Source organism: Leishmania panamensis, assembly GCF_000755165.1.
Source record: "Leishmania panamensis strain MHOM/PA/94/PSC-1 chromosome 11 sequence".
Taxonomy (NCBI): Eukaryota; Euglenozoa; class Kinetoplastea; order Trypanosomatida; family Trypanosomatidae; genus Leishmania; species Leishmania panamensis.
In genome coordinates, this window is record NC_025856.1 from 472,646 (window position 1) to 497,620 (window position 24,975).

The window sequence follows — 24,975 nt, forward strand, 5'->3', positions numbered from 1 at the left end:
CTGAGTAACTAACAGAGGGTTGGCAAAGCCCCAAAAGTAATCAGATGCATCGCCAACGATGCGCGTATGAGGCCCGAGGTATCGAACCACTCTTTTCTTCTCGGGTTTCTTATATCTGTATGTATATATAGTTGTGTGTAGGTATACGCGACCATGCACTCACTGGCTTGTTGCGTCTCGCGTAGCTCCTGCTCGTTTCCATGAGTACGCCAGTTGTGTGCTGTTATGTACGTCAGCGGAGGCTCCCCTCTCGCACTTCTGCACCATTTCTTCTTCTTCTGCCCTGGGGTCTTTCCTATCGCTGCTTCTTGCGTTCACCCCGCATGCACGCTGCGCTCCGCACTGGGTGACTCACGGCTTGTGAGGTCTGTATAACTGCTTGACACAGCCTGCCGTGATCTCTTGCGTGTGGTGGACGCGTCACTACCTCTTTGCTGTTTCTTTTCTTTTGCCTCCCCACTTCACCTCGTGTTCCGCTTTTTCAGGAGTTGCCGGTTGTTCGAGGTCCAACTTCACGCGGACTCGAGGGAGTGGCGCTGGTGGGCCATACAACGGAGGTGGTGTACACACACACACACATGCATACACGGAGGCGTGGGCGCACTACCATTTTAGGCAGCTTCCCAGGTGAGCAGGCAAAGGACTTGACCGGAGGTTTTTTTTTTTACTTAGGCCGTGTCGTCCGTGTGTCGCTTGCTTACTTGCTGTGTTGCCTAACACTTGCGCTACTACTCTGCTCAACAGTGTACATGTAAAGCATTAGGACGCGCTCCTACATCCCCGATACACGCCAGGTCAGCAAACACAACCCCAGGCAGTACTCTTCTCTCTACGCGTGTGTGCCTTTCTCTTTCTCACTTACGCATCATCGTTGATGTCTCTCATCTTTGTGGATGCGTACGGGCTAGCACTGAAGGCGCTGGACCCCGCCGCGTGGGAGCTGTTTTGCGCACTGGAGGATCGCATTCTTCACTCGACTGCTTATCTACTCAGCCACGTGGAGCTGACCGCCTTGCGCCCAGCAGTAACGGATAGCACAGAGACTGTATCCCCTACTGCTGCTTTATGCGTGCAGCCGTCTGTGCAATCTGGTGTGCGCGACGCGGACGCGATGGGTACCGCGCTGGTGGCTTCTCATGTACTTCAGTATCTGCGCGGGACGCTCCCAGCAGGGATTCTCCACACATTTACGCAGACATTGGATGCATCAGCGACGCTGGCCTCCGCACAACTCGCGAAAGATTTGTCTCGTGTGCGCCAGCAGGTCCTCTCAGCTCAGTCGTCCTCTTCGTCTCCGTGCTATCCTGAGCTCGTACTCACGGAGCTGAGTGCTTTTTGTCAAAACATCCTGGTGTTGTCAGCGCTGTGGATGAGCACAAAATTTTGGGCAACGCTATCTGAAAGCTCCACGCTGAGTGGCCTCGTCGCGTGCTTCCTCCGTCTCTCCTTGCCACCGAGCAAGGATCGAGTCGTAGACGTCTCGGACCTCGAAGGCGACTCCCTAGAGCCAAGAACAAGCGATGCGCTGGGGACGTGTACAGGTGGCGCTCTGGACGCCGTTCCGATGGAGCAGGCGAACGTGGATGCACTGTGCCTCGCCTCCACCCCACCGTCGTCGCCTTTGGCTCCTGTTCCGCAAGAGCATCGTTCATGCGCGGAGATGTCCAGCATACGAATAGGGTCCGCTGGTGGGCGTGAGGGCGGCGCTGACGTCTACGACCCCATATCGTCCGATCTCCTGACACACCTGATGTGCCTCGACAACGGGGTCGCGGAGGCGGCAGAGTCGCTGGCAAGGGCCGTCGAGGACACCGAGATTATTTTACTCCGGTGCAGCGGGTACACGATTCCAATCTGAAGGTTTTTCCTCCCCCTTTGACCGTTGGCCAGAGATGGGCGGCATGGATGGGGGTGGTGCTTTGTGCGTGGCAGTGGACTGATGACTGGCAGTCCGCTCTCCTTACTAACGCGGAGCAGTGACGACCACCTTGCCGGTCCTCTTTGCCGGAGAATGCAGTCTACTGTTCAGTTCAAGGAGTTCTGCGAACAGTCACCGCTGATGCGCGACTGAGGGATGCACGACGTTGCTTCAACAAGTGGTTTGGTCTTTAGTGAAAGAGCCCCGTCTGCAGAACACGGGACACGCGTGCGTTAAGCAGACCGACTACACGAAGTGAGGTGTGTGATGGTGCTGAGAAGAATGTTGACCGGACTGTAGTCCCTTTCTCTTTCCTCTTGCTCGCTTGAAAGCACGCATAGGCGCGAGCATAAGCAGCGGAGCGACTGCATCACACCCTAATTCAAACTTGCACCTTGTTTCCTGATCAGCAGATGCGCATAAACAACAACAACAACAACCGGCAGGCAAAGGGAGAGAGGAACAGCGCGCAATATTGTTTCGTACGACGAAGCTGCTCTCGTGACGGTGCTCGGTAGCTCGTCGTATCCCTCACGCTCACTTTTCCCTCCCCCTCTCTTTGCCCTGCGACTGTTCTGCCAGCGACTCTGACCACACAACCCTGTACGTGCGCGCCTGCATATGGCCACTGCTCGCGCAGAGGGATACGTGCGCCGAATGAAGATCTCGGAGCAGCGCAAATCTGAGTGTCACTCTGCATGCCTGGTTGGCCGCCCAATGGAGGACCATTTTGCTGGCTCGATGCCCTTCGTGTTTCTCTCAGCCGCCTTACTCCTCTCACCTTGTTCTCTTTCCTGTGCTCCTCTCTTGCACCTCACGTGTGCTGCGCTCGCGCGCCTCTATGCGCCACTCCCACCTGCGTCGCACTCCTGCTCCGTGCACCCCTCACTCTCTTTCATCTCCTCCGTCGCCCCCTCCCGCCGCGCGATGACAGAACTGCGTACGAATCATGTCGCACTCTGCCGATCTCCAGTGGATCCTGGTCCGCCAGAGCAGCCGCTTCCTGCAGAAGCGCGGCGGCATCCGCATGAGCAACGACCCGTTTAACAACAACGGCAGCTGGACGAAGCGCCAGTCTGGCTTCCTGAACGGGAAGGCCGCTGTTGTGAAGCCGGCGAAGGCTGGCATGATCTGCGTGACGGTGAAGGATGGCAGCAGCAACAACAAGCCGAGGCTGGCGTACAAGAAGGTTGTGCAGGCTGCTGGCGTGAAGGCGTCTGACGTGAGCCGCGCCGTGGCTGCTGTGCGGCCGGACCTCGCGAGTGTGGCGTTCCGCCGCGCACGCCGGATGGCCCGCATTGCGAGTCGCACGACGAAGGTTGCTGCTGCGCGCAAGGCCCGCTCCGAGAAGATCAGGTTCTCGCGCAAGTGCGTGCGTGCGAAGCGCAACTAGGCTGCGAGACGACAAGAGATTTGTTTGCGTTCTTTCTTCCCTCTCTTCGGATTGTGGCATTGTTTTCCTTTCTCGTTTCCCTTTTCGTGCAACGCGCTTTGCATCCCCGCCGCTGCGCTCGTGCACGGCATCGCCAGCTCGTTGCGGTGACGGAGACGCTCGCAAGGTGAGTGGAAGCAAACAGGCTGACCAACAAGCAAATAAAAAGAAACCCGAGGAACACAGTGCCCAGTGGTGTGGACCCCTTCCTGTAGAGAGTGCAGGCTGCCTTGGAGTCATGTGAAAGATGAGGAAGGGTCATCCTGCGCGTTCCTGGGCGTTACTGACGCCGCTTCTCGACCCAAGCTTCTCGCTCCTCTATGCACAAACTTCCTCGTGGGTGCTACGTAGCTGCTGTGGGTGATGAGCGAGGGTGGGTGATGCATGGGCATCTCCTGTGGTTGGCAGTTGACTCCTCTACGCGACGCTCTATGGTAGTCCCTGACGTGAAGTTCGGAGGGCTGGGTTGTGGAGAAGGGATCACTTGGCGTGTTCTGTGATTCAGCCAACTCATGCTTCTGTTGAACTTGCATCGAAGTGACCCTGCACTCCCATACTAACAGCTACCCACCATGTTTTGGCAGTTTCCATCGCACTCTTCTCTCTTTGCCTCTCTATTTCTCATGTTATATATATATTTTTTCTCCTTTTTTTTTTGGATTTCCAACCGTCGTTCTACACCAACGGACCACGTCTATCCGCTTGTCGTGGTGTGTAACACACCACCGCCTAACGCGCACGCACGCACGCACGCACGTACCAATTTACTCACACGCGCATATATATATATATATGTGTGTGTGTGTCTCTTCCACTGGTGCGCTTTGATTCTTCTTAACATCTGCGCCGTCACTGTCGCAGGGTTTTTTTTTGTGGGCGACTGTCCTCCTCTGCACGTTTTTCTTTCTCGTTTCGTTCATCTCTACCGTTTTTTTCCCCTTTCTCCTTTCTTGTTGTTTGCAGGCTCCTCTGCTTGCCCCCCCTCCCCCCTCCCTCCGCGTGCCTGTGTGCGCGTATTTCTCATCGCTCGGCTTCCCTCCCCTTCCCGGTCGTCGTGCCCGCGTTGTTGCCGTTGTCGCTGCGGGATTGACGCTCGCTATTTTCTCCTTTTGCTTCTTAGCGTGTCATTCAAGCGCCGAGCAGTCGGCTGGAGCACCGACAAATTCGCACCCACGCACCGGCGGACACGTACCCTCTCTGCGGAAGACCCATAATGAGACTGAAGAACACGGCGCTGTGCTGCGCGTTCGCGTGGTCACCAGCGGTGCTGGGCAACCCACCTCTTCTCGCCACCGCGTCGTACAGCGGGTCCATGGATGAGAACTTCAGCACCGACGCCTTTCTTGAGATCCGCCTCGTGGATGTGAAGGTGACGGACGAGACGGAGCTGCCTGTCGTCGGGCGTGTGCGGCTGCCGGATCGTGTGCATCGTGTTGACTGGTCGCCGTACGCCGGGCCACAGGGCATCATTGGTGTCTCGTGCGGCAACGGGTGTGTATACATCTTCTCTGCTGCGGAAGTGCTTGCCGCCGGCCCGAGCGGTGGCAGTGAGGAGGTGAGTGATCGCCCGCGTGGATTGCTGTGGATGGTGCGTGAGCACGCGGGGTCGGCTGTGCGAGGCTTCCACTTCAACCCATCGAAGCCGCACTTCTTCGCCACCGGCGCTGACGACGGCGTCTGGCGTGTGTGGACGCTGCAAGATGGCGCCACCGGCGGCGTGTGTGCGCCGACAAGGATATCGGTTATTTCGAACGTGCCGAACAGCGGCGCCATTGTTCACCTCCAGTGGCACCCAAAGTACGCCCACATCTTTGCCACTGCCACGGTGAACGGTGTGGTGAACGTGTGGAACCTGAAGATGGCTACTCGCGTGACGGCGCTGAACGTGTCCAAGGCGTCACACAAGGGGCAGATCACCGCCATTGCGTGGAACCCGACGGCTGCGACGCAGCTCGTTGTGGGACTGGACGACGGACATCCAGTGTTGCAGGTGTGGGACCTTCGCACGGGGGTTGTACCGCTGCGTGAAATGGCCGGACATACGCGTGGCATTACCGGCCTCGCTTGGAGCGAGCAGGAGTCGTCGATGGTGGCATCTTGCGGCGGTGATGGCCGTACCATGTGGTGGGACCCAAACACGGGCAGGAAACTCGGGGAGCTACAGCCAGTGGGGGAGTACCTTGTTGACGTGCAGTGGTGCCCGGTGCTGCCAGCCGTCATCGCGACGTCATCCTTTACCCCGCTTCTATGCGTGTCGACGGCCCAGGACGTCTCCAGCAGCGGCAGTGACAAGCTCGGGACGGTGCCCAAGTGGCTCAGCAAACCGTGCGGTGCCTCGATCAACATGTCCCTCGTGGTTGCCTCCCTTGCCCTTGGGACAGACCGTGAAGTTGTGCTGTCGAGCCTGAACGGCGCTCCAATGAGCCCGAAGACGACGGAGGACCAGCGAATGTTTGAGCAGCTTTCCCAGTTTCCGAGCGGGTCGGCAGAGCGGACGCAGTGGCTGAGTGACACCCACCATGAGCTTCTCGCCGCCTTCTCCAGCGCGCAGAACTCGCGCCAGCCTATCCTTGACTTCCTCAACAAGGGCGTCACCTCCACGAAAAGCGGCGCCGGCCCCGGTTTCGGAAAGCTGGGCGAGGACGACGACGACCCCTTCACCGCCATCTCGCACGAGAGCCAGAAGAGTTACGAAGACCGCACCTCGGAGCTCATCGTGAGCGGCAAGATCGAGGAGGCCGTGGACCTATGCATGGACGAGCGCTGCTTCGACGACGCCTTTGCAGTCGCGTTCCTCAGCGGTGGGGAGATGGTGCGCAAAGTGCACCAGCGCTACATTGCGCATGTCACCGCTACAAACCCGAAAAAGCGGCATGTGCTTTACGCTGGAGCCATCGCCTCCGGTGATTTCCGTGGGCTTATTCAAGCCAATGTGCCGTGGAAGGAGGTGCTGTCAGCGATTGTGGCGTTCGTCATGGGTGACGGCTTCGCTGGTGCGTGCAACTTGCTTGGCGACGCGCTGCGCGATCAGCAGAACTACGAGGGCGCCTACCATTGCTATGTTTGTGCAAGCAACGTGAATGCTGTGGTGGACCTCTGGCGCCTGGAGAACCGCCCCTCGCGCGAGGTCGTGCAGGATACGATCCTGCTAGAGGAGACCACGCAGCATGCGGCGAGTGGCGAGTACCTGGCGCATTGCATGTGCGACTATGGTGTGAAGCTGCTAACGGATGGGCACCCGAAGGAGGCGGTACAGTACCTGCAGCGTGCCGCCCGCATCGGTGACCACACGGCCACTGTGCTTGTCGATCGAATGAAGTACCTCTTCAATCTTCCCCAGCCTGAGAACGGTCCACCGTACGCACCGGCACCTGTGTCGGACGTGCAGAGCCCAGCGTGTCAAGCGTTCCTGGCCGCCGCCGAAGAGCGACAGAAGCGAGAGCTGCAGGAGCAACAGGCGCAGATCCAGGCACAAGCGGTGGCCCTGCATCAACAGCAGCAGCAGCATCCCTCATCGATGCCAAGCCACGGCCCTCCGCAACCACCGGTGCTGCCCCTGCAGTCGCAGTACCACGTGAACCCCATGGCAATGCCAGGGCAACCGCCGCCGCCACAGCCTGGCTATCTGCCGTCTGGTGGCTACACATCGCCCATGGGTGCACCGGCCGTGGCTTCCCGGCCACCGCAGCCGTCACAGCACCCGCCAAGCCTTGCCCACAAATCCAGTCCCTCCGGACCCCCACCACAGCCGGATGGGAGCACGGCTCTGCGACTGCCACTGATGCCTGGTGCCAGTACCACGACTCCGGCCAGCAACATCATGAATGGTGTGTCTGCAGCGGGCCCGCCGATGGTGCCACCGCCTCCGGCTGCCGGTGGTTCCCAGGTGGGGATGAGCGTATCTGACAGCAACTCTTTCTTCCCTGGCGCACTACCACCCAGTCGCACGAACCCACTCCCAGCTGCATCGAACGGGGTAATAGGCCAGCCGAAGCCGCGACTTATGCCGCACCCAGTCTCCTCTTACTCATCGATGCGAACGCCAATCCCTGGTGCTACCCCCGCTGGCGCTGCTTCTCCTCCGTCGGGACCGCCGCCGTCGTCCGGTGCCATGGCTTCCCTTGCGTCACCGCAGCCCACGTCACTATACAGCGTGACAGCCCCACCGACACAGCCTCTAGCGATACAGTCGCCAGCGTACCCAACAGTGGTACCACCACCACCGCAGCAGCGTGCGGATACCATATACTCCGGAGGAGCGCAGCCGATGGCGAAACAGCCGCCCCCGCCGCCTGGCCCTCCGCGACCGGCAATGGGTGGCGCACCACCACCACCACCGCCTCAGCCATCGGCTGCCGGCCCCGGGCAACCTGCTTCCTTGCTTGCCTCCGTGAACCCAGCCCAGTTTGCATCTCCGTTGCACAGCCAGCTAGTGCAGCGTCTTCAGCAGATCATCCCCAGTATCGCAGACCCACGCCGGCGTGCGGTGGTGCAGCAGGCAGCAATGGAGGTGATTCGTCAGCTGCAGCAGGGAATGCTGCCGGAGGAGCTTGTGCAGATGTTGATGCACTTCTGCGCGAACGCTGGCACGCCAAACGCGACACAGATATGGGCGCAAGTGGCGCAGCGCTACGCTGGTGCCATCCAAGCCTTCGCAGCTCTCTGCTATCTGTGAGCAGCGGGCCGCCTCGTCTCCGCTTGCCCGTGACGGCTCTCTCGTTGTCTTTCTCCTCTACCTGTGCCCCTTTTTGTTTTACCTCTCATGTTCGCACCTCGGTATGGCATCGCCGACATGTTTACAGCCCTTGAGGAAGCGGCAGAGCATATCCGCACCGCTGTGTTAGGGAGACGTTCAAAAAATGACTCCTGCGACAAGTATCTGCTTGCAGGACGGGAGGAAGGGGGTAAGCGACTCCGTGAGATGGCAGAGCCCTTCCTCTGCCATCTCACGGATTCCCCTACCTGTGGGCTCATTTTATTCCTTTTCGCTCTGACTGCACAGAAGCAGAAGCTCAGAGAAGCCTATACACGCGCACAAGGCCTCACTTTCCGCACAGTTGACTGACGAACAACTGCACCACCTCGTGTGTCGCTCGTATTGTTCTCCTTGCCACAGGACATGGCGATGCCTTCTCCCTGTCTGCTCCTTTTGGGCTTTCTTGCTAATTTCTCCTTTCTCCCGCTGCTGAGGGGACTCTGCCCTTCAAGATGTGTGTGTGTGTGTGTGTGTGTGTGCGTGCGTGGACATCACCTCACGCTGTTGTCGGACAGGTTGGTGTACTGAGCGGTGCGTGTCGTGGCGACGCGTGTGTTTTCCTTCTTTTCTATTTTTCGCCTTTGTTGTTTGACGTGCGCGTCCGGCTGCGGGTCAATTGGCCTTTCCGGAGTTGAGGGAGTCCCTCGGGCGCGCGATGAGGCGGGCCGCAGCGGTGGGCGTTTGCTTATCGTTTTTCTCCTTTGTCCACTCAATGTTGTTCGTGGACTTCTCTGCGCTGTGGAGCTCGGCGTGTGGTGTGTGGAGGCGTCTGCGTGTTCCGGTGTACGCGCTGCGGGAGTGCACAAATTGTTTGTGCTGTGGTTTTGTGTCCTCAGCGCGCTGTTGCGTCCGTGCGGGGTGCTGTTTCGCAGCAGCAGACATGGGGTAAAAAGGAAAAGCCCGAGACTCAGCAGCAGCAAGGGTGCGCCATGGCGTGGCAGCCAGCAGGATGTCGTGACAGGCGGTCATCTCGGTGTCATTCGACTGCCTCTGAGGGGGCGGAACCCCTTGCAGCGAGGAGAGGGAGCTGCGTGCGGCTTGTGCCATTCTTTGTGCTGGTGTTTATGATGTACGGGTGCAGGTGCCAGCGCTCGCTTTGCTTGGAGTGGTGCTGCCCCTCTCCTACGCTGCTGCTGCACATTGCGTGGGAGGGGGGGGGCGGCTGGCACATCCTGCGAATCGTTCTGTAGTGCGGCAGGGGGCTGCGCCGCGCCCTCCTCTGGTCCACTCGCTTTCTCTTCCCCGTCCGCTATTGCTTGAATGGTTATGTGCTCAGGCTTTCTTTCTGTGTGCCTCGTCGGTGTTGATTCCGTAGTCTACCAGCGTTTTCTATCCCTTTCCTCTCCCCTCTCACCGTCTCTGTGCGCGTTGTGTGTGTGCAACTCCTCTGGACACCCACACCCACACCCACCCACACACACCAGAGCGAGGACACACTCCTCATATTCTTTGAGCACACCACCACCTCTCCTCCCCAGCACGTGCTCTTGCCTTTACTTTCACACCCCTTTCATGAGCTAGTAGTGCAAGTGATCCACATCTCATAGCATCACCAGCGAAGAACACGCAGCCCGCAACAGGGACAGCGTACTCCACATTCGCTTGTCGAGGATGTCCTGGCAGCAGCCGACGGGGAGCATCAACCCCAACGCGCCGTCCTACGCCCCCGATGGCAGCGCGTACATAGGCAACTACAACGCCCAAGGGGCCGGTGGCTACTACCCTCCGCCGCCGCCGCAGCAGCAGCAGCAGTATGGCGGTGGCGGCTACTACCCCCAGCAAGGAGGCCAGGGCAGCAACTACCAGGGCTTCTACGGCAACCAAGCTGACCACCAGGGCGACATGTACAGCCCACAGCAGCAGTGGCAGGGCGGCTCCTACCCCCGCGGTGGCTACGGCGGCCCTCAGCAGCAACGAGGGGGCTACAGGGGCGACAGCAGCTACGGCAACTATCAGCAGGGGAGCGGCTACGGTGGCCAGCAGGAGCAGCGCTACCTGCAGAACGAGGCCTACCAACAGCAGATGCCGCAACAACCGGCACCTCCGCAGCAGCAGCAGAAACAGCAAAGGCCCGCTGCCCCCAACCCAGCGCCGAAGACGTCCGCATCGGATGCCGCAAAGCTGTCTCTGGGCGGCGGCTCCGCGCAGCCGGTCGTGGCGCCCAAGAAGGGCGGCGGAACTCTTTCGCTAGGTAAGAGGAGGCCGGTGACCACGGCGCCGCAGTCCTCAGCACTGGCGGTGGCGTCGCCGGTGTCCCCGTCCATGGCCACTGAAGCGAAGCCTGAGAGTGGCGCGGGCCCATCGGCAACGTCTGCGGCTGAGAGCCCGGCGCCGGAGAAGGAGTCGGCTGCTGCGACTCAGGCCGAGCGCGCCCCGAAGCCTGCCTCTGCGGCCCCTGCCAAGGAGGCGCCGACGACAACCGAGAAGGACCGCGCGAAGATGACGCCGGAGGAGCGGCGCGAGTCGGTCAAGAAGGAGATCGCACGCCAGCGCCAGCAGAGCAGGAAGGAGTACAAGCGCGACCCCCGACCCCACTTCAACATCGTCTTCTGTGGCCACGTCGACGCCGGCAAGTCCACGATCTCCGGCCACCTGCTGATGGAGAAAGGCCTTGTGGACCAGCGCGAGATGGAGAAGCTGCGCCGCGAGGCGGAGATCAACCACCGTGAGGGCTGGGAGTACGCGTACGTCATGGACGTCTCCGAGGAGGAGCGGTCGAAGGGAATCACGCGCGAGACCGGCGCGGCCTACTTCGAGACAGAGAAGCGCCGTGTGACGGTGCTGGACGCGCCGGGCCACAAGGCGTTTGTGCCGTCCATGATCGGCGGTGCCACGCAGGCGGACGTCTGCGTCCTCGTCATCTCCAGCCGCACCGGCGAGTTCGAGACCGGCTTCGAGAAGGGTGGCCAGACGCGAGAGCATGCAATGCTGGTGCGCACGTGCGGTGTAAAGCAGATGATCTGCGTCATTAACAAGATGGACGAGATGAAGTGGAGCAAGGAGCGCTACGACGAGATCGTCGGCAAGCTGAAGCCCTTCCTGCGGCAGAACGGCTACGACGAGGAGCGTGCGAAGAACCTCATCTTCATGCCTGTGGCGGGCCTGACGGGCGAGAACCTGATCAAGCATGTCGAGCTTAGCCACTGCGACTGGTACAAGGGCGAGACCATGATGGGGGTCATCGACAGCCTGAAGCTGCCCGAGTCGAAGACGGATGACGACGTTCTTTGTATCCCGCTGGTGGGCGCCTACAAGGATGACGGAAAGACACACATCTACGGCAAGGTCGAGTCAGGCTCCATCGCGGTGGGCGAGAAGATCCAGGTGCTGCCGACAAAGGTGGAGGCTCTCGTGGAGGGCATCTCGATCGAGTCCACTGAGTTCGAGAAGTGCTACCCGGGTGACAACGTGCACCTGCACGTGCGCGGCATCGACGAGAGCGATATTCATGGCGGCTACGTCGCCACCTCCATCCCGACCTCGCTGCGTGCCGTCGAGTTCTTCCAGGCGCGCGTGGTCATCCTAGAGGTGAAGAACATTATCAGTGCTGGCTCGCGTGTCATGCTGCACATACACTCCGCCCAGGAGGAAGCGTCCTTCCATAAGCTGCTGGCGAAGATCGACCGCAAGACGAACGAGGTGGTCGAGAGGGACCCGGCGTGCGTAAAGGCGGGCGACGTAGTGATTGCCCGCATCGAGCTCGACCGCCCTGTCGTGCTGGAGCCGCACAAGGACTTTGACAAGCTGGGCCGATTCATGCTGCGTGACGATGGTCGCACCATCGCAATCGGCGTTGTCACGCGCCTGTACGAGTCCACGCACGAGTCTCTCGCAAAGGCTGGGCAGTAGGTGTGTCAGGCGTAGAGCCCCGGCAAGCGATGGGGCACGGCAATCCCAGTGGAATGGGGGCGCTGTGCAGGGGACCCATGATAAAGACCAATGCAGATGAGGGTGGGAGCGCGAGACAGCGGCAGGCGCTGTGGTGACGAGCGCTACGAGGAGATGTGCCTGCGCGCGCCACGCACTGCCGATCGAAGTTGTTCGAGTTGTTCTTCTCTCCGTTCCTCTCCCACCCCTCGTTCTCGCGGCCGCCATGGCCGCCTGTCAGCTTAGGTGGGGCTGGTCGACGACTGGTGAGCTCCCTCTTGATTCTGCCACGTTTGCCGCCGTTGCTATTCCGTCGCGGTGCGCCCCCGCCCCCCCCTGTCTTCTTCCCTCCTCGCCTCTCTTTGTGGACTTTCTGTTGCTGCTGCCGACTGTGTGTGGATGCATCGCCGTCGTGATCGCTGAATCCCGCATAACTGTACGGGCTAGCCGAAGAACACTGTGGAGGAGTGCCGCGAAGTGCTCCTTCCCCCTTCCGCCTTGAACGAAAGGGGAAGCAGGAGTGGGTGCGCGAGTCTGCGGGTGAATGCCCCCTCCCCCCTCCCTCCTCCACACACACACACACACACACACACACACACACAGGCGCCGTAGGACATGTGAGCGCCGGCTGGCACCGCACGGGTGGTGCTTACGGGGTGCGTGGGAAGTACTGGACTGCTGATAAGGCGGTGGCGGGCCTCTGGAGGTGCAGGCGTGCTTGCGTTTGTGTGCGCGATCTCTAAGACGTAACGATTTTTTATTTCTTCTTTGCCCCCTTCTCTCGTGTCGATGATGTTGGCGGTGGTTCGGGTGCAGTTGGCCGGTGCCAGCGCCCCTCGCTCACTCTTCCCCGCTCTTTCCCCTCCCCGGGCGAGCTCGTTGATCAGGTGGCGTACGCGTCCCTGCTCAGGCGTGTCTGTGTCGCGGGCTACTCTGTTGTCTCTTCGCCAGTCATGTTCCTTCTCTCTCCTCCCCAAGGTGATACCAGAGCGATCCTCGCGCACACGGGCGACGACGCACCAACGAACTTGCCAAGAAGGCGATGCCGGGGAAATGCCAGTCAAAGCATGGCGGTCGCTGCGGAAGGTGAGCGGGTGGGTGCGTGATGGCCCGAGGCGATTTCCTTCGCTCCGTACGTCTCCGCCATCCCCCCTCTCGCCTTGGCCGCTCTCCTACAGGCTGTGGCTGTGTCAGTCCGGCTCGAGCCGTGCTCGCGAGCTGCAGGGGAGTTGCGCACCTAGTGCTTCGTGGTCGGCACTGCGCGTGTGTTCAGTCGCCCACTTGCTCTTGTCTCTCTCTCCTCTCCCTCTCTATTCCTTCATTCATTATGGTTGCGGCGACTTGCATGTGCGTGTCAGAGTGACTGTGTGTGCCCGCGAGCAGCAAACGTGAAGGCAGGCAGGGGGAAGGCGCTCTACTCAGGCCGCTGCCGCTGTCGCAAAGAGAAGCAAAAGGTGGGTCGATCGAGCGTCGCCGTGTGCGCACGGGCGCTGTTTCGTCCTGCCAGCATACCTCCGCCAACCCAAGCACGAGGCGCACGGACGGGGGATAGGCGGTGGCGGCCCGTTGCGTTGGAGTGCAAGCCGCTTGCGTGCATGATGGGGGATGCGTGTGGGAGTCCATAGGAGCTCTCGCACACCTTAAGGGCATTCTTGCTTCTTCTTCTCTCGACACACCACGGGGGCGGGCGTCTTAGCTTCTTGATTCGCGGGTCTCTCACTGATGCACCTCGGCTCGCGTCTTGCTTGCGCGCCGGTGGCCCTCGCGGCGACCACGCTGCTGCACTCCGGTGCGCCAGCCGCATCGGCATGCTGGTGGCTCTCCGTGCGTCACAACTGCACCCCGACCCTGTCGCCGCTCTCCTCGCCCATCTCGTGTGGCTACGGTGTCGGCAGCTGCCGTGGCGGAATGACGGGGGCCCTTTACGTGCAGCAGCGTGGCCTTAGCTGGAATCCACTTGATTGGGGCCGCAGCGACGTGGGGCGGTCGACGAACCCTCAGCTGGAGGAGGAGCTGCCAGAGATCTTTGCCCGCCAGCCGACCGAGGTGGACGACTACATCCGCCCTGACAAGAGCCTGTTTGAGCGTCTGGAAGACTTCTGGGACTGGGCGGTGAGCTTCCTGCAGCCTGTGGAGAAGCAGGTGGAGATCATGCGCAGCCTGCGCCACGATGGGTTCATGTCGCTCGACCTTGGCGGGTGGGGGCACGTCTTCTTCTTCTACGGCCTGTGCATGCGTGTGCTGACGCTGATCCCGTCCCTCTACAGCCACCGCAACTCGCTGCGCATGGCTCACATCGGGCCGCAAGTGTCTGAGATCACCAACAGCCAGAACAAGGTGAAGAATGACCGCACGCTTTCTTCGGCGGAAAAGCGCGTCATCAAGGATGGCTACAACCGCATGAAGTACGCGCTGTGCAAGAGGCACCGATGCGCGCAGTGGAAGAGCTTCCTGACAGTGCTCACGGCGCCCATCACCATGTCCGCCTTTCTGTCCATCCGACGCCTGGCGATGTACGAAACGGATCTCGAGATGGCGCCGTTCCTGTGGGTGAAGGACTTGACGATGCCTGACCCGACCTACGCGCTGCCGGCCATCTGCGCCGGCATGTTCCTGCTCAACTTTGAGATGAACCAGCGCATGCAGCGTGGCGGCCGCAGCGCCAGCAGCATGTACGTGCGGTGGGCCGTGCGTGCGTCATCTGTCGTCGGCGTCTATTTCTTTGCTGCGCAGCCGTCGGCGATGTTCGCCTACTGGATCGGGCTGTCCACGGCTGGCTTGCTGCAGCCGGTGCTGCTGCGCTGGCAGCCCTTCCGTGACTTCTTCCGGTTCCCGGAGCCTCCCCAGGCTGCCAAGTCGCACCTCATCTCGGAGGTTAAGGGGCCATCGCTGTATGAACGCCTCTTCGCGACCGAGGCGGAGAAGGCTCGATTGGAGGAGCAGCGCAAGGCAGACCGGATCCGGAATAGCGCAGCGCGTATCGAGACGGTGGACGACTACGAGGTTGTCTTCAACGACGACGTGAAGAACGCGCCGTCGGGGAAGCCCAGGTGACGCGTGAGTCCTTGCCGTCGTGCATGCCGTGAGGCGGGAGTGGGGGAGGGGGCCGAGAGCACGATGCCTGCCGAGGGAGGCCGTCGGTTGAGCTGGAATCTTTGCTCCTCACTCTTTCCGTGTGCGCAGGCCTAAAGCACAGCGCACTCCCTCCCTTCCTGCGGCCATCCCCTCCCCCCTCCCCCGCCCCCTTCGGCTAGCCGCTATTGCGGCTAGCACTTCCGCATGAACTCTGTTTCCCCATGACCCCCATCGCTGCTGCGCTCCCCAACGTCCTCAGGATCCCTTCTTGGTGCGTACCCCCTTGCCTCTACGTGCGGCGATGCCCCCCCACGCACACACCCACAGTACAGGGCGACGAATTGTCTGCGGGCTTAGACAGGTCGCCCAGAGGCGTGGGGGGGGGGGGATGTGAGCAATGCCCGTGGAGTGCTTGCCAGAAGACGCCTCAAGAAAAGAAAGCCTTCGTTGAAAGGTGGTGACTCCCTCTCCCCTGACACGGCGGCGTGCCGACCAGATGCGCTCTTGCCTCCTGAGGAGCGCAGAGCCAGCAGGTGTGCGAAACAAGCAGGAGAACCATCCACGGCAGCGGCGGCACAGTGACGTCTCGGGCGCTGAGCGGCCCACATGGAGGACTAGCAAGCGGCAGCGAGGAGACGATGGTGACGCACGCGAATGCGGATCCCATCTGCTCGGGGAGGCCGCTTTTAGAACCGCCTCGATCGCGCCAGGCGGGCCCACGTCGCTTTCAAAGGCGGTGGTCATCCGCCACAGCGCCATCCGCCGCCTCCCTCCCCCGCATCTACGGCACAGCGCACGTACACCGTCTTTTGCGTTACCCTCAAGCTCTCCTGCTCCTCTCGCACACCGCTGCCGTAGCCTTCGTCGTCGCGGCCGCATTGCGTTCTCAAGGCGAGCTCCAACGACCCCTTCGCGGCATCGTGAGAGGCGCTTCTCACTGTTCTTCTCTTCAGCGCCGAGCTCTGCCAGCTGCTGCAACCCCCCTTGCCCCGGTGCAGCTCGCCGTTGCTTGGCCCCCCTACTGCTGCACTGGCGCCGTGGTCAAGGCGTGGAGCGCGTTGGGCGTCGAGTTTGTCCAGCACGAGGATTGCGACTTACATGCTGGCATCCCACGGGGCACCGCACCCTTCGCCGTGCGACGTTCGCATGGCCGGCCTGGCATTTAGCGCTGACCCCCACTGGGGCTTGCGCAGGCCCCTCGCAACGCGGCCACTGCTGAAGCTCTGGGACCACACCACGCCCTACTACATTGCCTCGGAGTCGCCGTACAGGGTGTGGAGACGCACCTCCTTCACACCCTGAGCTCCCTCCACCGCTGCCGAGGTTATCTGGGCGGAGATGTGCGCGACGGATGCAACGCAGCAACGTCCGGCATGGCGGGGCACGCTGGCTGCAGCCACGGGCACGGGCATCCTATCCATCGATCCGATCTTACCAGCTTTTCTCTTGGCTGAGGACCCTGAAGGGGGGGAGGGGAATGTGGCCTCTTCCGCTGCGGCTGCGGCACCACCGCCAAGGCCCGCCACCCGCGCCTCGCCCGAGCCTATCGGTCCAGAGTCCCTTTACGCTGTTCCCCGCGTACGGTACGACGACCCACAAACCCGCTTGACGTCGCTCACGAGCGCACTCGCACTTCAAGCCCACGTGGTACGTGCGGGCTGGCCGTCACACAGGCGAGGAGCTGCGCGCAGTAGCGGCGGTGCTGCACCGGCAGGCTCCCCCCCCGTCGCCGTCGTGCCCGGACTTGACGCCCCAGATGAAGGGGCATGATGTGGCAGCGATGTCTCGACGACCCGACACGCGGTGGCGCCAGGCGGGGCAGGTCTACACTGTGGTGGTGGCTGTCTGTGAGCGCACTCTCCCTCGCTGTCTCCATCGAGTGGGCGCTTTGCGGCGCGTGGGGGAGGAGGCGTGAAATTGCACGTGCAGACACGCATCCCCTCGCTCGTGCTGCACGCCACGTGCACACGATGGGCGGCGATGGGCTTGGAAGGACATCCGCGCCGTTGCTCTTTTTCTCCCCGTTCGATAATCGAGTTTGTGTATCGCTGCGATGGTGTCGCTGTGGAGGGGTTGTCTCGACTAGGGTCAGCGCCCTCGCTGAGAAGGGAGGCGAGGGGCGGGGTGGGCGCTCAGGCGCTTCTTTTCCGGGCCCCGCGTGGGAGCCTCCCTCCTCAACTCCTCCTGTGCGGGTCTCGCTCTCTGGCCGCTGCCTCCGCTGCCTGTTCCCCCACGAGCGATGCCGGTTCCCTGGGACTCCCAGCACAAGCGTCAGGGGCATGTGGCCTCCCTTCATCTCCTCTGCCGTTTCTCTTTGCCCCTCTCGTTCGCTTTGTTTGTTTGTTTGGTGTGCGCCTGGCCGCGGCCCCACAACACCCTCCATTCCTCACTCAACACCCCTTACCATCTGCTACCGCTGCTCCCTCCCCCCTGTGCGGTACGCAGCACCGCACCTCTTCCCCGCATTCGCGTGCTTGTGCGGGCGACAATGACGATGATGAGCGTACTCGCGAACGCGCTTCGCACCATTGCGAGCGCGGAGCGCCGTGGCAAGCGCCAGGTGCTCATCCGCCCCTCCTCCAAGGTGGTGGTGAAGTTCCTGCAGGTGATGCAGAAGCACGGCTACATTGGCGAGTTCGAGATCATCGACGACCATCGCGCTGGCAAGATCGTCGTGAACCTGAATGGCCGTCTGAACAAGTGCGGCGCCATCTGCCCGCGCTTCGACTGCGCCACCACCGACTACGAGAAGTGGATGAAGAATATCCTGCCCTCCCGTCAGTTCGGCTTTGTCGTGCTGACGACCTCGCTCGGCATCATGGACCACGAGGAGGCCCGCTCCCGCAACACTGGTGGTAAGGTGCTCGGCTTCTTCTACTAGGCAGCGTTCGGGTGTAGCCTCGTGGTCGTTGCACCGCAGCGAAGAGGCCCGGCAGCCTCCCACCCCTACTCGCCCCGAGGCATGCCCGCCCACCGCGCTGACCGAGTGGAATAGGTGCCCCTTCACGGATGTGCGCGGCTGCATCAGCCTATGACGCTGGGTAGGCTCGTGCACCCGCGTGCGTGTGCACGTCGTCGCGGTGCTTTACTGGTTTGTGCTTTCAGTGATTTCCTTCTTCTTTCGGCAGGGCAGTCGAAGTAGGCGGTTGGTGGCTGCGGGTAGGCGGGGGAGGGAGGGGGAGGGGTCAGCAGGGGCGGGATGAAGGGGCGAGGTGGCACGCAAACCAAAGACGGGGAGGGACGCCCCCCTCTCGCTCAGCCTCTCCCTCTGTGTGTCTCGCACTCCTCCCTCTTTCCCCCTCCCCTGCCGCCCCAGCCCGCCTCTCGTTCTTCTCGGTGCCGCAGCGCACCTACGACCAAAAGAAAAATACACACCGGTGCAGGGGCTGCTGTAGTCCCATGCACCCCGCATGGGCACAAGCGGTGCTGCTGCACCCCCACTGCAGCCGGGAGAGATGGACAAGAGAGAAAAAACAAGCTGGCGCTTCGGAGCCGACTGAGATCTCTCCCAGTTAGGTTCACGCTGTGCAGGTTTGCGAGCGTTACGGCACGCGAACGGCGGCGTACGCAGAAGAGACGGTAGCGACGCTGTCCGCCAGTGCACCGGCGCGCTCTTCGTCCCCCGGTTTCCCCACAAGCGAAAGGCGGGCGAGGGGAGCTTCTTGTCATTCTCTGTCGATAGCGCAGAGGCCCTCCTCCTCTCTCCGCCTCTTCATGAGGTCCGCACACATGCGCGCCTGTCATGTCCAGCTTTATGTTCCTTGTTCCCCCCTCCCTTGCACTTCTCCCCTGGCAATGCACGTGTCTCTCATCTCCACCACCACCTCTCTTTCCATGACGAATTTTTGCCGCTGTCCCCGGCTGAAACACGTTCACTGCTGTGCCACACACCCATACATGCACGTCGAGATCGCACTCATGGCGAGCGCTGCCTTGCCGCCATGAGTAAAGCGTCAGTATTGTGCGCTGATCTCGCAGCTGTTTTGGTGTGTTTCACCTCTCACCCCCCTTTACCGCCGCTGCACCGCACTGTGCGCGCGTGTGCCGCTGCGCCCTTTAATTCGCGGGCGTGTCTTGCGGCGGGGTCCTACCCCACCCCACCTCACTTTCCCTCTACGCGTGCTACATCGCGTGATCCTGCGCCTCTGCGTGTCGCTTTCTCTCGCGCTTGCTCCCCCCTTCTTGTTCTTTTCACAGTCCCCTCCGTGCCTCCTTGCGGCTCTCTCTCGGGTGCGTACGCACGTGTGTGTGTGCGTGGGTGCATTTTGCCACCCGCCGTACCAGGTGCCCTACGAGAAGTGTAGCGTGCCGGTCTCCTTGTTTTCCCTCCCTCCCCCAGCACACGTCCCCCACCTGCTCTCTCTACGGCGCCCCCCCCCTCCCCTCCTAAGCACGCTCAGGTGGGCCTGCAGTCCCACAGACGCACACACGCACAGGGTATTCTTTGCACGCCATCGGCGCACCCGTGTACCGATATACACCGCCGCGGCGCCGCCTCTCGCTCTCTTCGGCTCTCCATCAAGGGCGTCTATTGTGCGTGTCGCATACCCTCGTTGTGTCTCTCTGTGGGCGCGCGCTTCGCTCCTCCCCTGCCAAAGCGGCAGAGGCGCCCGTTACACCTACACACACACACGTGCGTGCGTGCCGTGTTTTTAGCAGTCATGGCGAGGGTGCCGGTGGAGTTCCTGGCGCAGCGCCTCGCGATGGCGTCGGCGGAGGGGCACCCGACATCGAACAGCACCACCGTCTCTGGCCTTGACCTGACGTGGGTAAACAATAAGGCGCTGACATACGCCGCTGTCCTCTGCGCCGTGATCTGCTGCTTCATCTCGTTCAGCGACCTGCGCGAGCACCTCTCCCGGTTTGACTACCCAAAGTTGCAGGTGTTGGAGATGCGCATCATCCTGATGGTCCCGATCTACGCCGTCTTCTCCGCCCTGTCGCTGCTCTTCTATAGGTGGCGCTTCTTCTTCGAGACGGTGCGTGACACGTACGAGAGCTTTGTCCTGTACATCTTCTTCATGCTGATGGTGTCGTACTGCGGCGGAGAGGGGCAGCTGCTGCGGTCTCTCAAGAAGAAGCGGTACAAGGGCATGCACCCGTTTCCGATGTGCTACCTGCCATCCTTCCCGCTCGACACGGACTTTTACTTGCGCTGCAAGCGCTGGGTGCTGCAATGCGCGCTGATCAAGCCTCTCGCGTCCTTCGTTGCCATGGTATGCCATCCGCTTGGGATCTACAAAGAGGGCAGCTTTGGGCCGGACAACGTGTACACGTACGCCTGCATCGTCATCAACGTTAGCCTCACGATGGCGCTCTACTACCTCGTGCTGTTCGAGGTTGAGTGCGAGAAGGAGATGCACTACGCCAAGACCTTCTTGAAGTTCCTCTGCATCAAGTCCATCATTTTCTTCAGCTACTGGCAGTCTGTCATTGTGAACCTCGCCTCCTCAGCCGGCCTCATCTACCTTGGCGCCCATGAGCATGAGGTCGAGGCCACGAGGGCTGTTATCCAGGATCTTCTCATGTGCTTTGAGCTGCTGCCGGTGGCCTTCTTGCACCGTGCCGCCTTTGGGCGGGCAAAGCTGGATGATGAGATGGCCTGCGTCCCGGTGTACATGAAGGATAGCAGCACCGGCGACCTGCGGACCAACGTGGACACGGCGCTGAACGTGAATGACATCATTGATGACACGTTCGGAACCATCTTCTACCGCAAGGGCAAGCTGATTGACCAGGAGAATGGCGGCGACAGCGACGATGACGCGGTGAACTACGGCGAAGGTGCCGGCACGGCGGACGGCGGGAGAGGCGCCTCGCGGGGGCCGAGTGCCGGTGCAGGGCTCGGCGGCGCTGTCGATGAGTTGGCCTTCATGGGCAATGCTGACGCCATCGCGCGTGATCCTACACTGGAGGAGCTCGTCCGCCACGCCATCGCGACGGACTACGGCATCCGCGTGGACGGTGTGCTCCACTACGACGCGGACAGTGACCGCGAGGACCGCAATCAGGACATGAGCTTCGCCGACACGGACGTCATCCTCCACCGCTCGAAGAAGGAGGCGGCAGCGCTGGACGTGCGGGTCGACACAGACCTTCTCCGCTCGCACCAGGTGCCCCAGGGCGGCGCGACGCCGCATATTTACTGCGTCGTGTGTGGCCGCTTTGATCGCGATATGGTGCGCCGGCGAAACGGCTATAAATGCAAGGAGTGTGTTGGCACGAAGAGTCGGTCGCTGCTGCGGCGCCACCAGCAGGAGGTCATCGGGGGCGGCGAGGGCAAGATGGAGTCCCGGCGCGGCGGCCGCCTCGGCCACGACACAGCTGTGGTGGTGGAGACGATGGACTGCACAGCGGACTTTGGCCGCGGTGAGCGATGACGACGGGGATGCCCCGTACGTGCAGCCAATACCTGCCGCGGCGAGTGCGGACCTCGTCGGTGTGGGGCGCCTGCCTCAGGACACCACCGTGTCGGCCCTCCCCGGCGCTGCCGCTTTCGTGGAGGGCTTCGCCAGCCTTCAGCATGCGCTCTGCTTCACCTCCCAGGGAGACGATACGAGCACTGCCGCGCTTCGGGCCTCGGCCGTGCCTCCGTCGCGGATGGGGGCTCCACCAGCCACCGCGTCGAGCGGACCGCCCTTGGCACTGAGAGCGCTGTCTTCAGTCTGGCCATGCAGCCCCGATGGTGATTAGACGCGCGCACTGCTCCAATACACGCCAGGCCGCAAAGTGGCCCCCGGAGCATCAGCCCCCCGAAAAGGGATGCCCGTACCCACCCACCCACACGCACGTGTGGTGTGGGCTCCGTGTTGCCGTTGGTCTGGAGGGACTACGTGTCTTCACCCTCATCCACGTCCCATCCCTCCCCCGGTGTGTGTCTGGCTGTGCAGGTGAGGGCGTTGATGTCGACTTCACCTCTCTTCATTTTATTGCCGTTGCCCTCTGCGCTTTCTCCTCCTTATTGCGCGATTGCGTGTGCACCGCCTCTCTCAATGTTCGTCTGTCTGTAGGACTGCGTGTGTCTGTGCCTGGGTGAGCGCCCGCCTGCTGCCTATCGCTGGGGCGCTGGAGGAGAAGCAGTGGGCGCTGCCTGAAACGCGCCGCACGGGAAAGCGGAGAACTTCATCGGGGAAGCACCGGAACGGGCGCACAGTTAGGTGGTGGCGCAGTGCGCGAGGCTAGCTGTGGAGGCGCCGCGGCGGTTGCGGACAGCACGGGTATATGGCTTGTCCGTTTCATGCTTGGGCACGAGGAGCGCTGCCGGCTCTTCATTGTTTTGCTTGAGGGAGTGCGTGGCTCTATCGCGCTCTCGCACGCTGTGGCACGTGGGTGGGCGTGCTGGCCTTCTCCCCCCTCTCTGTGCCCGGCTGATCGCGGCTGGTTGGCCCCTTCATGACGGCTTTTTCGCTGGCCGATGAAATACAGTGTGTGCGCGAGCCCCGCTCGCTCCCCGTGTAGACACCCGAGTGCGTCCCCATCCTCCCTTCTCCATGTCCCCCCTTCTGCGCACGCACACACCCACACACCCATGCACGTACGCACGTACGCCTCTCGCCCCCGCCTTGGGCACGTCTTGATAGCTGCCCCCGTCAATTTTTTACTCTCCCTCTGTCTTCCCCTCCGCCGCCGCCTCACAGCCCAATAGCGAGGAAAAAGCGCAAGCATTCCTTGTTTCCATTGTTTGTTTGTTTGCACACCCCACGCGGAGTCGACGAGGTGACACTGAGAGCAGCAGCAGCTGAACCGCACGCGCGCAGCTTGAGGAGTGAGGGCGACAGTGTGGGTGTGCGGGTGCGAGCAGCATTGACCGAGAGTTGAGCGGAGCGAGGCAAGACGCATGCGACTCGCCGTGCACTGACGTTGTGTGTCTCCTTAGCTCTCTCTCACCCTTGCTCGTGCTGCTCTTCTGTTTCACTTTCGTTTCCGCGCCTTCACTCTTGCTGCGCAGCGCGCGTCGAGCGATGCCGGTGGAAATCGCGAACGGCGACGACGTGGACTTCTCGCAGTACTGCGTACTGCAGAGCAATGACCACCCGCCTGTAGAATTCAAGGTGTCGCGCGAGTCGGCCAAGATGTCGGGGCTCCTCAGGGACATGCTGGAAGATCAGGAGGGCAGCGAGGCGATTATTCCCATCCCGAACGTGTCGGGGCAGACGCTCCGACTCGTGCTAGAATACATGGAGTACCACTGCGGCAACCCGGCCCAGCCCATCGAGAAGCCGCTCAAGACGGCGATTGAATCGCTCGTGTGCGAGTGGGACAGCAACTTCCTCTTCAGCAAGCTTCTCAAGAATCACGACGAGAGGCAGCACGAGGTCCTCATCGACGTCATCATGGCGGCAAACTTTCTGAACGTGCGCGACTTGCTCGACCTGACGTGCGCCTGTGTCGCGAGCATGATCCGTGGCAAGACGGCGGAGCAGATTCGCGAGCTCTTCAACATCGAGAACGACTTCACACCAGAGGAGGAGGAGAAGATTCGCGAGGAGAACCGCTGGTGCGAGGAGTCTTAGAGTCGTCAAGTGCGCCTGCACGCACCTCAGTGTCTCTCGGAGTGTTTGCGCGTGTGTTTGTCTGTCCCCTTCTACGCTCTTGCCTCTCTCTCCCTCTCCCCCACTCCCCCTTGCACGCCAGTGTACAGTAGCGCCTGCCCCCCTTTCGCGCCCTTTTCGCGTCTGTGTCGAACGGGTGAGTGCGCGTGTGTGTTTGTCTTGTGCTTCTACGCTTTCCTTCTCTCTCTCTGTTCTCCATGGCCTCTACCGAGGGTCGGACGCACGCGCGCGAGGGACTCACACTGGCACCGGCACCGGTGCACCCGCGCACTACAAAGAGAGCGAGGCACGGTAAGTAAAGTAACTCCGCTCTTGAGTCTGACCCCTGGCGTGTGCGTGGGGCGTGCGCTGGTGGAATGACTTGCCTCCTTGTAGTGTGCCGGTCCTCCTGGTGCTGGGCGGTCGTAGCGGTCGCGTCGGTGAGCAATCAGAGAGGCCAAGGAGCGCGACCGATACGGCGGAGTTGGGGGCGGCATTTTTTCGTTTTTTGTTATTGAGCGTGGGTGGGTTGAGTGAGCGAGGCGGGAAGTGTGTCGGTCGATGTGCGGGTCGACCAGCTCTCTTTCTCTCGGTGTGGGTTAGGCTGTGCTCCTGCCCCCCCTCTCTCCCTCCCACCAGCCGCCTCTGTCTCGAGCGCGCCTTTTACCCCGTTTGTCGCCCTCCCTTTGGCTGGTTCACTTCTGCGGGCTCGTTTGTGTCTGTGTGTGCCGTCGTCCTGTGCTGCTGTGTACCTGTGCAGGTCTGTGGGTCTGTCTGGCTGGACTGCTGCCTGCATGTGTCGTTCAACAGTACGCGCATGAGTGGGTGGGTGGTGGCTACGGTATCTCGCTCGTGTTGCTTGGTCTCTCTCTCTCTCTGTCGCCTCTTGTGTGTCGCGGTGCCTTTTTCCCTCCCCCATGTTTTGTTCCCCCCTCGCCTTCTTTCAGTCCTGCGCTGTCTGACGTCGTGGTGGGGAGGCGCTGTTTGCTTGTCTGTTGGTGCTGCTGGCGTTGTACGTCGTGGTGCGCGGAGGCACATGCAGAGGCGCCTGTTAGGGAGGCGTGTGGGCGCGTAGCGTGCGCGCCCTTTGCGAGTACGTCTTTGCTCAGGCATGTTCGCCTTGCCATCGGTCGCGTGTCTTCTCTCTGTATTTCGTTCTTCTCGCTTGCTTCTCCTTCCCTACCAGTGGTTGCCGCACCCACACGCGTGGCTGCATGTCGCTCTGACGTGCATATAACACCCACCCACACACGCACGCGCACGCAGGCATGGAGACCAGCTCTGATGTGCGTGTCGCCAGAGGGGGCGAGGGCGGAGGATGATGCCCGGCGCTGGAATGACCTTCTCCATGAGCGAGGGTGATGGGGGCGCCTCCGTGAGGGCCGCCCTGTACACT

General features: G+C 61.6%; 8 protein-coding genes across 8 annotated transcripts; all 8 read left to right on the forward strand.

The window, feature by feature from the left end:
* Positions 1-874: 874 nt before the first annotated feature.
* LPMP_111100 (hypothetical protein) lies at positions 875-1,858 on the forward strand (the record flags this gene model as incomplete). Its single annotated transcript, XM_010698655.1, has 1 exon — positions 875-1,858. One exon carries the CDS (start codon positions 875-877, stop codon positions 1,856-1,858), a length of 984 nt encoding a protein of 327 aa, XP_010696957.1.
* Positions 1,859-2,945: 1,087 nt separating this feature from the next.
* Positions 2,946-3,311, forward strand: LPMP_111110 (60S ribosomal protein L28, putative; the record flags this gene model as incomplete). The annotated part of the gene is made up of 1 exon (XM_010698656.1): positions 2,946-3,311. One exon carries the CDS (start codon positions 2,946-2,948, stop codon positions 3,309-3,311), a length of 366 nt encoding a protein of 121 aa, XP_010696958.1.
* A 1,252-nt stretch (positions 3,312-4,563) lies between these two features.
* Positions 4,564-8,025, forward strand: LPMP_111120 (protein transport protein Sec31, putative; the record flags this gene model as incomplete). Its single annotated transcript, XM_010698657.1, has 1 exon — positions 4,564-8,025. The coding sequence occupies one exon, from the start codon at positions 4,564-4,566 to the stop codon at positions 8,023-8,025; it is 3,462 nt and encodes a 1,153-aa protein (XP_010696959.1).
* Positions 8,026-9,717: 1,692 nt separating this feature from the next.
* Positions 9,718-11,955, forward strand: LPMP_111130 (eukaryotic release factor 3, putative; the record flags this gene model as incomplete). Its single annotated transcript, XM_010698658.1, has 1 exon — positions 9,718-11,955. The coding sequence occupies one exon, from the start codon at positions 9,718-9,720 to the stop codon at positions 11,953-11,955; it is 2,238 nt and encodes a 745-aa protein (XP_010696960.1).
* Positions 11,956-13,695: 1,740 nt separating this feature from the next.
* Positions 13,696-15,027, forward strand: LPMP_111140 (membrane insertase, putative; the record flags this gene model as incomplete). Its single annotated transcript, XM_010698659.1, has 1 exon — positions 13,696-15,027. The coding sequence occupies one exon, from the start codon at positions 13,696-13,698 to the stop codon at positions 15,025-15,027; it is 1,332 nt and encodes a 443-aa protein (XP_010696961.1).
* Positions 15,028-17,536: 2,509 nt separating this feature from the next.
* On the forward strand, positions 17,537-17,929 carry LPMP_111150 (40S ribosomal protein S15A, putative; the record flags this gene model as incomplete). Its single annotated transcript, XM_010698660.1, has 1 exon — positions 17,537-17,929. The coding sequence occupies one exon, from the start codon at positions 17,537-17,539 to the stop codon at positions 17,927-17,929; it is 393 nt and encodes a 130-aa protein (XP_010696962.1).
* A 1,780-nt stretch (positions 17,930-19,709) lies between these two features.
* Positions 19,710-21,428, forward strand: LPMP_111160 (hypothetical protein; the record flags this gene model as incomplete). Its single annotated transcript, XM_010698661.1, has 1 exon — positions 19,710-21,428. One exon carries the CDS (start codon positions 19,710-19,712, stop codon positions 21,426-21,428), a length of 1,719 nt encoding a protein of 572 aa, XP_010696963.1.
* A 1,581-nt stretch (positions 21,429-23,009) lies between these two features.
* Positions 23,010-23,561, forward strand: LPMP_111170 (S-phase kinase-associated protein, putative; the record flags this gene model as incomplete). Its single annotated transcript, XM_010698662.1, has 1 exon — positions 23,010-23,561. The coding sequence occupies one exon, from the start codon at positions 23,010-23,012 to the stop codon at positions 23,559-23,561; it is 552 nt and encodes a 183-aa protein (XP_010696964.1).
* Between the last annotated feature and the right edge of the window lie 1,414 nt (positions 23,562-24,975).